We start from the raw sequence: 15752 nt of genomic DNA, 5'->3' as shown, positions 1-15752 counted from the left end.
ATTTTTGCTGTTCATAATCAAAGATGTTCAAAGATATTCTTGCTTGGCCTATGCTTGGCACAACACATCATTTCCCCTTCACTCTTTCATCCAATCATCATTCTTATCTGTCCTTTTCTGCCCACCCCTCTCCTTTCCCTGCCACTGTTTATCTGGGAACCACAGGTTCAACAAAAACTGGGATTATAGTCATTTTAAAGGACCAATGCAGACATTTTTCTATCAATATCAAATCATTTCTGGGTAACAATTAAATATCTTACTGTAATACATTTCTATTAAAATGGGCAATAATAGCTTTTTAGCAAGAAAATATTTCTCAAGCAAGAATTTTGCTAGGAATTGGGAAGGGGAAAACTGAAAACTAGCTGTTATTGGCAGAGAGGTTTGGAACTCTCTTTGTCATTAGTCTATTAACCAATTTACCGCATGGTGATGTCACCATGGAAAGCTGAAACTCCCACCCATGCAAACCTGCTGATTAGAAGCTCCTGTGTAGAGGTTATCAAGAAATAACACAGATCAAATGTTTTCCCACTTTTACGGTGTTATTTTCATCAGCTATTGTACAATATGATATAAAACACAGGAAAACAGAATTTTGACTGCACTGGGCCTTTAATATGGAAACAACCTAAGGTTACAGTGCACAGGCACGGCACAAACACATACCAAGGGTGTCTCTTTTTACAGCCTGCGGCAGCTCTGACCTTACGGGCAAAAACATTTGGCCCACAGAGTGTCCAATGTGTTCTACGGTCCAAAATAAAACCATAAAATTCTCATTCTGAAATATTTTCAATTGCGTTTACCCCATTGTGTTTGCTCAGTTGGCCAACAACAGAGATTCCAACGGTTTTTTTTCAATCGATATACACTATATTTACAAAAGTATGTGGACACCCCTTCAAATGATTGGATTTGGCTATTTCAGCCACACACTTTGCTGACAAGTGTATAAAATCGAGCACACCGCCATGCAATCTCCATAGACAAACATTGGTATTAGAACGGCCTTTCTGAAGAGCTCAGTGACCGTCATAAGATGCCACCTTTCCATCAAGTCAGTTTGTCAAATTTCTGCCCTGCTAGAGCTGCCCCAGTCAACTATAAGTGCTGTTATTGTGAAGTGGAAACATCTAGGCGCAACAACAGCTCAGCCGCAAAGTGGTAGGCCACACAAGCTCACAGAAAGGGACCGCCGAGTGCTGAATCGTGTAGCGTATAAAAATCATCTGTCCTCGATTGCAACACTCACTACCGAGTTCCAAACTGCCTCTGGAAGCAACATCATCACAAGAACTGTTCGTCGAGAGCTTCATGAAGTTGGTTTCCATGGTCGAGCAGCCACACACAAGCCTAAGATCACCATGCTCAATGCCAAGCGTCGGCTGGAGTGGTGTAAAGCTCGCCGCCATTGGACTCCGGAGCAGTGGAAACGCGTTCTCTGGAGTGATGAATCACGCTTCACCATCTGGCAGTCCGACGGACGATATTGGGTTTGGTGGATGCCGGGAGAACGCTACCTGTCCCAATGCATAGTGCCAACTGTAAAGTTTGGTGGAGGAGGGATATTGATCTGGGGCTGTTTTTCATGGTTCGGGCTAGGCCCCTTTGTTACAGTGAAGGGAAATCTTAACGCTACAGCATAAAATGACATTCTACACAATTCTGTGCTTCCAACTTTGTGGCAACAGTTTCGGGAAGGCCCTTTCCTGTTTCAGCATGATAATGCCCCTGTGCACAAAGCAAGTTCCATTACGACAGAAATGGTTTGTCGAGATCAGTGTGGAAAATTTCGACTGGTCTGCACAGAGCCCTGACCTCAACAGCATCGAACACCTTTGGGATGAATTGGAACGCCGACTGCGAGCCAGGCCTAATCGGCCAACATCAGTGCTCGACCTCACTAATGCTCTTGTGGAAAGCCTTCCCAGAAGAGTGGAGGCTGTTTATAGCAGCAAAGGGGGGACCAACTCCATATTACTACCCATGATTTTGGAATGAGATGTTTGACGAGCAGGTGTCCACATACTTTTGGTCATGTAGTGTATGAGTTCTGGTTGTCTCTTTTGGTTGTCCAATAGTAGTCTTGCTGGTAGCTATAAATATTGCCTGAGCGCTGTTGCCATATAATCCCTGATTCATAATTGGTGGATGCAACAATTGCTGGTTAATTATTCCTTTCATTATATTTTTGTATACTTATCCCTATAGTTTCTTATGAAAGGAAGCATGATTTTCCTAAGTGGCCTTTCATGCAAAAGCCTGGACAGTGCCAAGGTGCGGGACCCTAAAAAAGGACCTTAGTTCTTTTTACTTCTAAATGATCCCTTACTTAGTCTTCTGAACTGCAGACGGGCATCTATATGTGCAGTCGAGACACAAAAAGCGATTGAGACTGAGGGGAGGGATGGTCAAAATACCACAAAATACAAACTTTTTTTGCCTTCAGAGAATCCAAGTAAAAAATATAGGGAGAAATGAAAGGGAATGAGAAAGAGCAAGAGGCAAAGAAAGAACATCAAAAGATGATTATACTGAATGATTGCCTTCTGGCTCTTCAGTCTGCTTTTGAAAAAAAACGGACTAAACACTGGTTGTTTCGCTGTGTTAGCAAGTCACAAAGCAAAGAGCCACACAGGTACAGCTATTCTTATGATACCTTTGAAATAGAGGATATAATGGACTTGAGTTTGAGTACTTAATAATTCCCATCCATGACTTGCACAAAATACTTCCCATTGTAGCTGTCAATTCATCTGACGATCAACTCCTGAAAACGAGTGTGGAAATTGACAGAAAATGTTGTTGTTGGCAGCCCTATTTTCTGATTCAGTTTTCACTACCCTGCCTAAGAAGAAACATGGGAACACTAACATCAGAGGCAATCAGAAAAGGACTTTAAAAGATACATTGCCTTTGGAAAGTGTTCAGACACTGACTTTTTCCACATTTTGTTATGTTACAGCCTTATTCTAAAATGAATTAAATTCCATTTTTTCCTTAATCTACACACAATACCCATAATGACAAAGCAAAAACAGTTAAAAAAAACAACAACAAAAAAACATTTTTGCTCATTTCAAAATATTTAAAACTTTAATATCACATTTGCATAAGTATTCAGACCCTTTACTCAGGACTTTGTTGAAACACCTTTGGCAGCGATTACAGCCTCGAGTCTTCTCTGGTATGACACTACAAGCTTGGCACACCAGTATTTGGGGAATTTATCACATTCTTCTCAGCAGATCCTCTCAAACTCTGTTAGGTTGGATGGGGAGCGTTGCTGCACAGCTATTTTTAGGTCTCTCCAGAGACATTCGATCGGGTTCAAGTCCGGGCTCTGGCTGGGCCACTCAAGGACATTCAGAGACTTGTCCCGAAGTCACTCCTACATTGTCTTGGCTGTGTGCTTAGGGTTGTTGTCCTGTTGTAAGGTGAACCTTCTCCCCAGTCTGAGGTATGTGAGCGCTATGGAGCAGGTTTTCATTAAGGATCTCTGTACTTTGCTCCGTTCATCTTTTCCTCGATCCTGACTAGTCTCCTGAAAAACATCCCGACAGCATGGTACTGCCACCAACATGCTTCACCGTAGGGATGGTGCCAGGTTTACTCCAGACGTGATGCTTGGCATTCAGGTCAGAGTTCAATCTTGGTTTCATCAGACCAAAGAATTTTGTTTCTCATGGTCTGAGAGTCTTTAGGTTCCTTTAGGTCCTGTGCCTTTTACTGAGAAATGGCTTTCATCTGGCCACCACAAAGGCCTGATTGGTGGAGTGCTGCAGAGATGGTTGTCCTTCTGGAAGGTTTTCCCATCTCCACAGAGGAACTCTAGAGCTCTGTCAGAGTGACCATTTGGTTCTTGGTCACCTCCCTGACCAAGGCCCTTCTCCCCCGATTTCTCAGTTTAGCCGGGTGGCCAGCTCTAGGAAGAGTCTTGGTGGTTCCAAACTTCTTCCATTTAAGAGTGATAGAGATCATTGTGTTCTTGGGGACCTTCAATACTGCAGACAGTTTTTGGTACCCTTGCCCAGATCTGTGCCTCGACACGATCCTGTCTCTGAGCTCTACGGACAATTCCTTCGACCTCATGGCTTGATTTTTGCTCTGACATGCACTGTCAACTGTGGGACCTTATATAGACAGGTGTGTTCCTTTCCAAATCATGTCCAATCAATTAAATTTACCACAGGTGGACTCCAATCAAGTTGTAGAAACATCTCAAGGATGGTCAATGGAAACAGGATGCACCTGAGTTCAATTTTGAGTCTCATAGCAAAGGGTCTGAATACTTGTGTAAATAAGGTATTTCTGTTTTTTATTGTTTAGACATTTGCAAAAATGTCTAAAAACCTGTTTTTGCTTCGTCATTATGGGGTATTGTGTGTAGATTGCTGAGTTTTTTTATTTTTATTATCAATTTTAGAACAAGGCTGTAACATAACAAAATGTGGAAAAAGTCAAGGGGTCTGAATACTTTCTGAAGGCACTGTATATAATGATATTAGATAACACTTTACTTAAATCATCCAGACAGATGTATAACTTCTTATAATCATGTATGAGCCTTTATAATGTCTTATAACAAGATTTGTAGTATGTTATGTATTTTTATGCATACCCTTTTCAATGTCTCAAACTTCTGTTATTTAGTCCTGCTCATTATGAGATTGTTATAAGACGTTACAAAGGGGTCATTAATGCCTCATAACTAAGACATTATACCTACCTGTAGACTTCAAGTGGTCAATTCAGCGGATCGATTGCTATTCAATTTCTGTTTTTAATAAAAAGGAACTGACCACAACATCTGAACCCTAACCCTGTCAAGTCTAGCCCACTCATGTAAACCCCCGTGTCATAAAACAGCTACGGGAATGAAAATTGATACATTCAGGTTATGATCATGAGAAATGTGCCTGCTCTAAAATAAACGTCCTTACTGTCGCACCTGGGTAGCTTCTGACGCCACGTGGGACTGACCAATCAGACCTTAAAGGAGCACGGGAACGCTCCGGGGTATTTTAATATGGGCGTGGATTACATTCGTTTGCGAGTTCGGACGGCGAACTGATTGGCTGCGGCATCTCCTATACAGATTTACACGGTCCAGCTCTTTTATTGGGATATACAGGGACAGAAAAAAAATCAGTTTGACAGACAGACAGACGCTCATATTTTAAAAAGCGAGCATATGCCTGGAAAGAGCGCAACACAGTGCCACGGATACTAAGACAAGGATGGAAATGAGAAGGTGCCCCTAATAAGAAGACTGTGACACGTTTACATTCAGGATTATGCATGGTTCCCTTAGGCAATAATATTACCCCACATGCAATAGAAACATAGCCTAGTAAGGGGTGAATATTTATTATAAACGTTCCATTTATCGCATGCTCTCTTCCTCTCGCAACTCTAAATTTTTCTCACACGTCTGCCGCGCGCGTAATTGCTCACAATCTCTCCCTCCCTCCTTCCCTTCTGCCACTCAGTCATTCACTCACTCTCTCCGCACGCACACACGCGCTCTCTCACTTTTCGTGGGAGAAAGTAGGAAGGGGGAGAGAGAACGAGAGAGAAAGGAGAGGGAGTGAATTCAGGTCTCTCTCTGCTCTCTCCGCTGTGGGCACTCATATCCACTCCGCTGACTCAATGGGGCTTTAGCACTTGGAATATAACATCAAATATTTATTGATCGTACCCCTTTTACTTTTTAAATGTTGTACATAGCATAAGTAGATATAGGTAACTTATTAAATAAGCGTTAAGAAGAAGTAAAATACGTATTTTCTTTGCCTCACAGAAGGTCCAGTCGAAATTCTCTTCCACTGACTTTCTGTGAGAGAGGATATCTAATTTTAACATATCCGAACTTATAGTCCAGCCTCAAACAACTACAAAACAATGGATATTCGAGATTGCCCTTTTCGGAAGAAGCGGAGACCATGGCGCGTGGACCTTTCCTCTTTTGCCTTGGTAACTCTGGTGGTCGCGCTGTGCCAACTACCCGTGGCTCGAGCAGGTAAGATGCCTTTTCTTTTGAAGAATTACGCTGAGCGTTCCAGTGAGACTTTGCAGCTAAATATTTGTCTGAAATGCGATGTAAATTGTACCAAATCTCAGAATTGTCAAGCACTGACAAAATACGCACCGTGCGTATTTGCTTTCGAAAAGTAATGTTGCTTGACAGTATTTCCAACGATTGTAGCCTAGGTTTATAGGTGACCCGTGGTGCTTTACTGCTAGCCTACATTACTCCAAAACAGTACAGGGAACAGGGTTTCTAATTCATTTAATGTTCTACTGAAATAATATTTTGACGTTTTCATGGGTTTGTATCTCTCCTTCCTCAAGAGGCCGTGGTGAAAGGCGCTGCCCTGACAGGTGTCAGTCAGTTCGCCATTGCAGTTAACCCAACGGCTCAACCATTCCAGATATTTAGACGATTTCTGTGGAAGTTGTGAATGTAATGTTTTCGTCTACATTTGACAATAGTTGTAAAAGAAAATGGCTTTGTTAGATGAATTAAGTGACGTTTTGGAGCTCGTGCGCCATTACGCATGGACGCGCGTTCATTCCAGACGGGGCCATAGGATAGGACGGTGCGTTTAGCAGCCAGAGTTATACAGAGATACTTTACCGAGAGAGTTCACGTCTGATTTATCGTTCTCTTTACCTGTATATTTCTTGCTACTGGATGTAGGCCTGTGCGTACGTGGCTATACAGTGGCAATGTCAGAGTAATGACTGTGGACATTTTATGGGGACTTGATTAGATGTTTACCAGTTCACCCCGTGCACCCGCCCCTGCCCATCACCGTCACCTCTCATCACCCTCTTGTTTCGTGAGGAGGGTTTTGCACTAGGAATGGATGTTAGTACTGTGACAATAGAGACAGGTTTTTTTGTGTTCCATCCTGTCTTAAGGCCTACTTGTGAAAGCCTTTAACTGCCATTGTTTAACATTGGTCGCCTCTATTGTTTTTTTGTCGTTTCAAAAAAATAGCTACCATTGTTTTTATGAAGTTACTGTATCATGATTGAATCATATTATTGATGTATATGATGATTTTTAACAAGGAACAGTTTAAAGCGAACAGAAGTTTGTGCTTAATAATAGCCTAATTGATAATAGCCGATCAATAATTTTAATTAGACAATTAACAATCACGCTTTTATAATCAATTGTCATTATGATTATAAGATTTTTAATTTATATATGGATAACGTTTTATTTTAAGTTTCAACAGCGTCAATGCATAATTGTTTTTCGAAGAATTTGGTGTCAAAGAATGTCTTCAAGGCAGGATGGTAATTCCGTGACTGACCACTAGATTATAACATGCGCATTTGGATCTTTCACATTATTTTTAACACAGTGGTACCATTCATTCCCTCAACTCTACAAGCTATGCTCTTAGTTAAATATGACTTCTATAGGATTAAACTTTTTTTTTTAATTATTTATTTATTTAGTTGAACATTGGTAACTAATGACACACTTGGCCAATATGAATAGGCCTACAATTGAACCATTTAATATTACACCTTATTATACTAATACCATAGGCACTCATATAATTGTATTATAACATAACAATAATACCCTACAGTTTTATATAGCAATTGCATATTGAGCTTTATCCCAAATGTATGAGGCCCACGTAAAAAGAGCACTGCTTGTAGTGCCTGCATGGTAAACCTCTTGCAAGATATTGACAATGTAATATATTATTATAAGCTATACTTCCAAAATACTTTGTTGTTCTCTTCGGGTGCGACATTGAATGAATGCGACTTTATTCGGCGGTTTTGGTTAATTATGCTTTAATGTCCTAGGCGTTCTAGGGTGGGAATAGATGCTAGTGTGTATGGATGGGGGTTTATAAAACATTTGTACGCTCTTCTGTGTTCTTTGGCTCGAGTTCCTATTTCAGATTGCAGAGCCGATTGCATTTCCCCGTCGTCTGACTCCTGTATGTGTTTTGGACGAGGAAGTCTGAACATTTTTGCTTTTTATGAATAGGTTATTATACGGGGGTGTGCGCTTCTGCGAGAGCGAGTCGAAGAGAGAGAGAGGGGGGTATGGAGAGTGAACGTATAAGTGTCTCCGAGTGTATGTTCGCTTTAACAGTTATGTTTGTGTATAAACCTATGGATTGTTCCATTTCGGGTGTGGAAGTGCCCCTTTAAAATGAATGTGCGCCTCTGTGACTGACACCTTGGACTGTTTTTCTGACGTTATGCACGTTTTTGAGCTTGCAAAAATGCATCAGATCATTTTAAAGTTCAGAAGTGATTTCTCTATATTATAGTTCATACTTAACGAGCAGTATATGAATCCATTAAATATTAGCTTATTTCCGTAGTTGAACTTGCGCACATCAGTACGACAAGACAGTATCTAAACGTTCCTTCAAACCCCTGCTACTGCCCGTGCTACAGCGTGATAGCTCCTTGGTTTATGACGTTCACAGATGGCATGTGGATATGGGCTACACACTAAAGACTAAACAGGTCCCCACCCAGGCAATGAAAGCTTGAATTAGAGACGGACTGTGCTGTGGCTCCCTCAGAATGTCTGCCCCTACGTTTTGTTCTCATCCCGCTGGGAAAAAGAGAGTGTGCATATTATAGCATGACACACACAGAGGGTCAAAGGAATGAAAGCAGGGTTTTGTAAATGAACAAAATAGGTCGGCAATATTTTCTTAACATGGATATTCCTTAACCTCATTTCAAAGAACCGTCTCACTTATTCTAACCAAAACACCCCCCCCTCACTTACACCCTCTTTCCCCTGTGCTCTCTCACTCGTTCTCCCCCTAGCAGTCACAGAGGTAGTGAATAGAGCCACTGTGTGGCCGAGCAGTAGGGCCCTGGCTATTTGTCCTCAGCCTATGCCACAGGCATGCTTTTGGGTGTATGTAAGTGTGAGTATGTATCTATGTGAACTGGATGCCTGAACTGATGTCCCTGTGATTTTCCCTTGTCTTGTCTTTTTTCACATGTCCTGTGGGATGGATTATTCCCATATTTATTGTCCTCTCTCTCGCTCCCTCCACCTCTCTCTCTCACTCACTCTCTCTCTCTCTCTCTCTCTCTCTCTCTCTCTCTCTCTCTCTCTCTCTCCTCACTCACTCACTCACTCACTCACTCACTCACTCTCTTCCCCTCTTTCTCTCCTTCGCCTTGGCATGCGTGCTGCTTTTGTCCTGTTGCATGTTGTCTCTAAAGTTGAGCAGTACCATAGCCACTTTAGCTGCCTCCAACAGTTAGCAACAGTGATGGAGAGCTCATCAGACCAGCACACTAGATAGCAGATACTGTTCAGTCACAAGGGCCTAGTGTTAGTGTACCATGAGAGGTGTCCCTCTCCTCCATTCACTTATCATGAGAGGTGTCCGTCTCCTCCATTCACTTATCATGAGAGGTGTCCGTCTCCTCCATTCACTTATCATGAGAGGTGTCCGTCTCCTCCATTCACTTATCATGAGAGCTGAGGAGTGGTGTATGGTGGGTCAAGAACCATTAAGACAAAGGAAAACCAAAGGGGCATCCAAGCATCCACGATGGGTCATGAACCGACACCCCCGGTTTCCCACATCCCACTCTGCAGGGCTTGGACTCAGGGCTTGGCCCAGACTGCGGCCGTACCGTAGATGTCAAACAACCGAAGGCCCCAACTGCGTATCAACCATGTAAAGCTGTAAATCTGAAATCTTGCAGTGTTAAAAAGGACCTAACCAGTTCATGTCGCTGCCAACCATAAATGTCATAGTCACGTTTCAGACTAACCGCAGAAGCCCGTCAGACTAGAGCCCCGTCAGACTAGAGCCCCGTCAGACTAGAGGCTCTTTCAGCGCTCTGCTTTTGAGGGGGTGATTTGGGTTTTGCGAGAGAGATAGTTAAGCATCTTCAAGCGTTTTTCTGAAAATTGACATGCCAAAGCATAATCATACACTGTCAGTCTAGGCCTCCTATTCCTGGTAAACCAGTCACTGTCATTTTCCTGGTTGTAGGAAGTGTGTGTAGGCGTGTCCGGAAACTTAGATGGGTGCTTTTGCGTGTAGATTTGTATCCATTATTTCAGACAGGCAATATTTTATACATTTGAAGGCATCAGCTGTCCATGAGTGGACATGCATGAGATGTAAGACTATAAATAGCATATAAATAGCATTCTGTTATTGCAGTCTTACTCAGGAACTGAACTGAAGTTATCATTTATGGTCCTAGTCATCTAGAATTCTCTTCGTTTTATGAGCACGGTAAGTGTTTTAGAGACCAATGATTTCAACATTGTATGGTCGCAGAGCCCCCGGCGCAAGAGAGTCGGACGGCTCTTTGGCTGCTTGTATGGTCTATGCAACCCCTGCCCCCCTTCTTATAACACAGTGGGCCATTTAGAGATGAAAAACCATCGCCTGCCATCATCTCCCCACCTCAAATGATGTTCCAATTCAAGGTAGTGCTCACCTATAAAGATTTCAGAATGTTAGGTGATTTTCTGAAGGGTATTTCCAGACTCGGATGGACCGTCGCCAAGTGCCTCCATAAACAATGACGATGACACCTTATTGTTCTGTAATCTGCATCGTTCCACAGCACTATTTAACGAGCCTGACTTAGCCACCATTCCTAGGCTCAGTGGCGAATAGGCTGGAAGCTCTTCGGGAATACTTTGCTTAGGCCTCGGTCTGGTTTGATTTCACTGTTTTCCAGTCAGACTCCTTGGTTGTGCAAGAGGGCTGTGAAGCTGCATGGCAGCTATGCTGCATTAAAAAGTGCCAACACAGTTTGTTGTATATCTGTATAAGGCATTGGATTTAGACATTTAGGCCTACATGTAAAACAGAGTTGTGGAGCACCTGGTTACGATGTGGGACTATTTAAGCCATGTGTTTAACATGGAAGGGCACTAACTTGTTACCCCCTGAGGTAGATCATTGCTTGTGCTTCTGTTGGATACTAGGCCTAACTGCCAACAAGACGTGCACTATCTTAGCCTTCCAGCTATGCCTCAGTTAAGATTCTTTATTTGCCGCTGGCTGTTTGGGCTGTACGTTTTAGTAGGGCACCAAGGCCTCTCACATTATGGCCTAGTGGTCCTATCGAGACCTTGTGGTCCACGTATCCTCCCTTATGGCTAGTCCTATCCACGGCCCAACTGAGTCACTGACTGAACTGAACCACATGCCTCACGGTCCACGTTGGCACTCTGCAGTAGAACTGCCAATCGGGGATAGGCTTACTTTTGTAGCATAGGGCAATGGTTAGGTTTAAATCTTCCTAGCCTGGTTAAACCAGACTAAACACTACACTCTAAGTAAAACATTAGTGAACGTAGCACTCAGTCTGGTTTAACCAGGCTGTAGCTATCCCACCTCCTCATTGACTTTATAATGTAAAGAATGAACTGGGATTCACCGCTGTCCACCATACTGTCCTGCTTGTCTTATCCTACCATTCACTTATCATTGCTTGAGGGTACAATCCCTTGCATAGGAGAATGAGTGCTCTCCTGTGGGTTTTCTACAGCATTGACCTGTGCACATTTAACCATTGTGGTCTTCTACTCTGCCTGATGTTTTTGAGGCTGCAGGTCTCGGACAACAACAGAAAATGCAACTGTTACGAGGTTAGGCCTGAGCTGTAGTCAGGGACTACGATAGATTGTGTGATCATGTGATCTGGTGTCTTGGGATGTCTCTGTCAATCAAAACACGTTCGGAGATGTTCACAACCATGTTAGGACTGGACATTGAGGCGTGTTAGCTAGGCGTTTTGAAAACGTCGTTTTTACTGAGCTCTGTATGTACATGTCAAACGACAAGTGCATTCTTACGTTGTATGATATGGCAAGGTTTCATCTGCGGTTTTGTGGAATGGTTTGATGGTTAGAAGTCGTTCGAAGTTCCTCAGCTTGAGGTTGAGCTCGTCAATCTTCAATAGTCTCTTGTATTTACCCCAGGCAACCCTTCCAAACATTTTACCTCACTTTGAAGTTGTGCATTCTTTCATATTAAGTCCTAATTGTATATAAATATATATATATCATATGCCTCGATAACTCCTTTTTATAGTGTGGGTGGTTATAATGGATTTTCTGTCTGTATACATGGAGGATTATAAATACATTATAACTATAGAGAATGATGATGTAAATTATAGGCCTCCAGTCTGAGCTGAACACATGCCTTACTATTGCAGAGAGAGAGAGAGAGAGAGAGAGAGAGAGAGAGAGAGAGGGAACGAAAGAGAGGAAAATGAGGATAAACTTGGCTTTGGTCTGGATTCATGCCTTTTTTTAAGTGTTGTGTGTTCTCCAATCATCTTCCATCTCCTCTATGTTTTAGCCCTTCTCACTTCCTGTTTTAGTCTCCTTCTCATTCCATCCTGTCTGCAACACTTTCCTGTTGTCCCGCTCTCTGTTTTTCTCTCTGTCTCTCTCTAACAATGTCAACTTTGTGTGAAGGTGAGAGGTGAGAGGTGAGAGATGAAGGGGTCAAGGTGTCAGGTGGTGTGTCTGTCTGGCATTTGGCGCCGCTGTACAAGGATGCCCCTGAAGAAATAGTGAAAGGTGCGAGGGTGGAGGCGGGAAACGCGAGGTTACCCACGGGGTGAAGTGAAGAACGCTCCTCAGCACTGATTCTCATTCTCCTTGTTTAACGTTGGACAGTGTTACAAAAGCTCTGCGGTTTTAATGGGCACCAGTGCACCAGTCTATAGGGTCATCTGGAGCGCGACGGCTCTGGTCTGCGGTGGTCTCACAGCACTCTGTTTAGTGTGTGTGTCAAGTCACCTAGTCTCCTCCAACAGTGTCTGTCTACAGTCTCTGTGTTTGGACAGTTTGTGTTTGGACAACAGGGTTGTTTGTTTCACTCGGTTGATTTTGGGTCAGTCAGCTGTTTTATGGTCAAATATGTACTGGCCTGGATGTATGGAATCAGTGTTTAAACTGTGATCAGATATGGATGGCATTGATTGGTTTTACTTTTGTGTGTGTGACTTAGTGTGTGTGTGACTCAGTGTGTGTGGTGTATGTACAGTATGCATTCTGTCATGAATGCAATGAAACAGTAGGCTTTACCCATCAGAGTTTTATGCCATCCTATCAAAGCATAGATTGCTTTTCGGCCCCAATATATCATTTGTATATTAAAGGTAATTATACATTTGGAAAGACTTGTGGGTGAAATAAACCAGGGAAGTGCAGATAGAAATGTAATGAATAGAGCTAACAGGAGACCTCATTCTACCAGACAGACAATCACATCTGCTCTACTCAGTACTTTTCTATCTGAGCGTTCGGTAACGTTGGACCCTCCTGAACAGACTCCTGTTCTGACAGCTGTCGGGAGAGTTCTGCGTCTGACCTGGCCCCATCTAGTGGTCAATAAAGTGAATTACATTAAAGCAGCTGTGCCTCTCCTGTTTGTTTACATTACGTTACACTACATGTTCCAATGGTCTTACATTTAGGATTGTTTTGATTGGGCTTAATAAGGCCTACATATAAACGTCTAACATCCTGGTGGATAATGGATGGAACATACTACTTACTGTATGTAGGCTATTTGCATGAAATACATAGATGAAATACATAAATCCATAGCCTAGTTCAATTTCTATGTGATTGGTTAATGTGATTTCGTCATTACTGTAGCTCACTACTGGGTTGCTGTGAATAAAGCAACGTGAGGGATAATAGAATGATTATCATTTACAGTACAGGGCGTTCACTCCTTTCACACACCCGGTACTCCCCTTTAAAGACACTGTGTACAGGGTGGTCTCGACTCTGTGACCAAATGTGTGACTTAAAGGAGAGGGAGAGAGGAGAAAGAAAGTGGGCAAAGAGAGAGAGGTGGCTTGTCTAACCCCGGCTGGTTCCATATTTGTCCCGCGTGTATGTTTCTTTTTATGTGGGTGTGTGTTTGTCGTTATATTCGTTCGTCCTCCTCTCCCAAGACCTCCTGGCAGGAAGGGCTCATTGAGCAGGGCAGCTGTGAGCGGGCCGAAACAGAGGTGCTCATTGTGTATGTGATCCTGCGGTGGAAACTGATACTGTATCCAGCATCACAGGGCTGTGCTGTCTGCAGTTTCTCTCCTTCTCCCTCTCTCTTCCTTTCTTTCGCTCTCGTCCCTCACGTCCTCTCTCTCTCTCTCTCTCTCTCTCTCTCTCTCTCTCTCTCTCTCTCTCTGTGTGTCTCTTTCTCGCTCTCTCTCTCCCTGTTTCTACCCCCTTCTCTCTCTTCCTCTCCCTCTCTCCCCCCTGTCTCGTTCTCCCAGTTACTGTTTTGGAGAGCTGATGGGGCATTACAATATCCCCCTCTCTCTCTCTCTCTCTCTCTCTCTGTTTACAAAGAATTCCCCTCTCTCATAGACCCTTGACCCGTCCTCTTCCCTCTCTCTGTCTCTCAGAGTTAGTGTGCTGGTAATAGACTGTGGTCCCGACTCTCTGAGTCAATATTAACGCACCATTTGAGAGTTCCCCATAAATATCGTCTCCTGAGGCCTTCAAACTGGTTGTTAACTCTGGGTGTCACCTAAACACAATGAGCCTGGATTGGATCATTGTGCTAAAAATGATTTAATACCGTATGTTCTAATTCAGTGGTATTTACACTACAGTACAGAGTACAGACTTTCCTATGGGAATAATCGTACCATATCGTTACATATGACTGTGATTTTTCAGGTAATCAAAAGATTCATTCCTATGATTGCTTTTCTCTTTCATGTCAAAAGTGCTGTTTATTAAAGTGGCTGGGAATAACGAATAAATGTGGCTTACTGTTTTTTCATTGTAATGGCGACATTAAAGCAAAGATGTCATTTGAATTCATATTAAAGGTCTGCGGTAATTCAGTCATTCCCATAATTCCTGCCTTTAAAACGCTTGACTGGCATCATAAGGATATTAGGACTAGTGTCACTGCAGGGTGCACGATAAATTCAACGTTGCCACCCCACTAACAGCATAGAAAAATCCACCTAGCATCTCGAACACAGACAGGGCAGCCAAGACCAACTCTGAAAAATAATACAACTTTGAGAAAAGTCCCTCCACTGAAACATAGTAAAGAAAGATGGAAGTACCTGACTTCCTTAGGCTGTACACGGCTCTCTGTCCAGGAACTTTGTCACATTCCTGAACTAACCAAGGGCCCCATTCCCGGCTAAATTGGTAACTGGGTGGAGTCAAAATGATTCATCCTGCTCGGTAATAGAGCACGTTTGAAGTAATACTTGCTTTGTTGAGTACATGAATTCAAGCATGCCTTCTTGCATCTCAAGAAGTTGTTTGACTTATCGCAGAAACTCTGTTTCCTGGTTTGATTGAGTAAAGCTATAGCATTCCACATCTTATCCAACCCAAGTCTTACTTGGGCAGAACAGACCAGTTTCCTGGACCCAGATCTTAGCTAAAATGCACTCTCAATTGAGAATCCCCATTTGAAAGTGTTTTTTTTTTTTTGCACAAAAGTAGGTTTAATGTGGGCCTGGGAAACCTGCCCTGAGGAGTCATCCCATTGGTTCAACTAAGCAACGTATGAGGGACAGTCATTATACCCAGATGAAGACAGCATGCCTGTCGAAACGTCGGTTATTCAATTATTGCATCTTGAGCTCCTAGAGTGTGCGGCTCTGCCTTTCCTTTTCAAGTGTTCCACTCCGCTAGCCAGCACCTCGCCTCAACAGGCTTGCGTTTCTTTGGCCTTCAGATTGACAGACAGTCA

The 15752-nt window shown here is 42.9% G+C and overlaps 1 protein-coding gene across 5 annotated transcripts in view; it reads left to right on the top strand.

The window, feature by feature from the left end:
- The first annotated feature begins 5203 nt into the window (after positions 1–5203).
- Positions 5204–15752, top strand: part of LOC106588396 (uncharacterized) — a 50034-nt gene continuing 39485 nt past the window's right edge. For 2 of the 5 annotated variants that reach the window (XM_014177335.3, XM_014177332.3), the window contains exon 1: positions 5204–6028. In XM_014177335.3, the coding sequence (XP_014032810.3) occupies positions 5911–6028 (118 nt within the window). In that variant the 5' untranslated portion in view covers positions 5204–5910. The remainder of the gene's footprint in view (positions 6029–15752) is intronic. The other 3 variants (XM_014177338.3, XM_014177337.3, XM_014177336.3) reach the window with 2 other exon arrangements.

Source organism: Salmo salar, chromosome 27 (genome assembly GCF_965601325.2).
Source record: "Salmo salar chromosome 27, fSalSal1, whole genome shotgun sequence".
NCBI classification, from domain to species: domain Eukaryota; kingdom Metazoa; phylum Chordata; class Actinopteri; order Salmoniformes; family Salmonidae; genus Salmo; species Salmo salar.
Note: the sequence above shows the minus strand (reverse complement) of the source record. Positions and strands in the feature narration are given on the sequence as shown.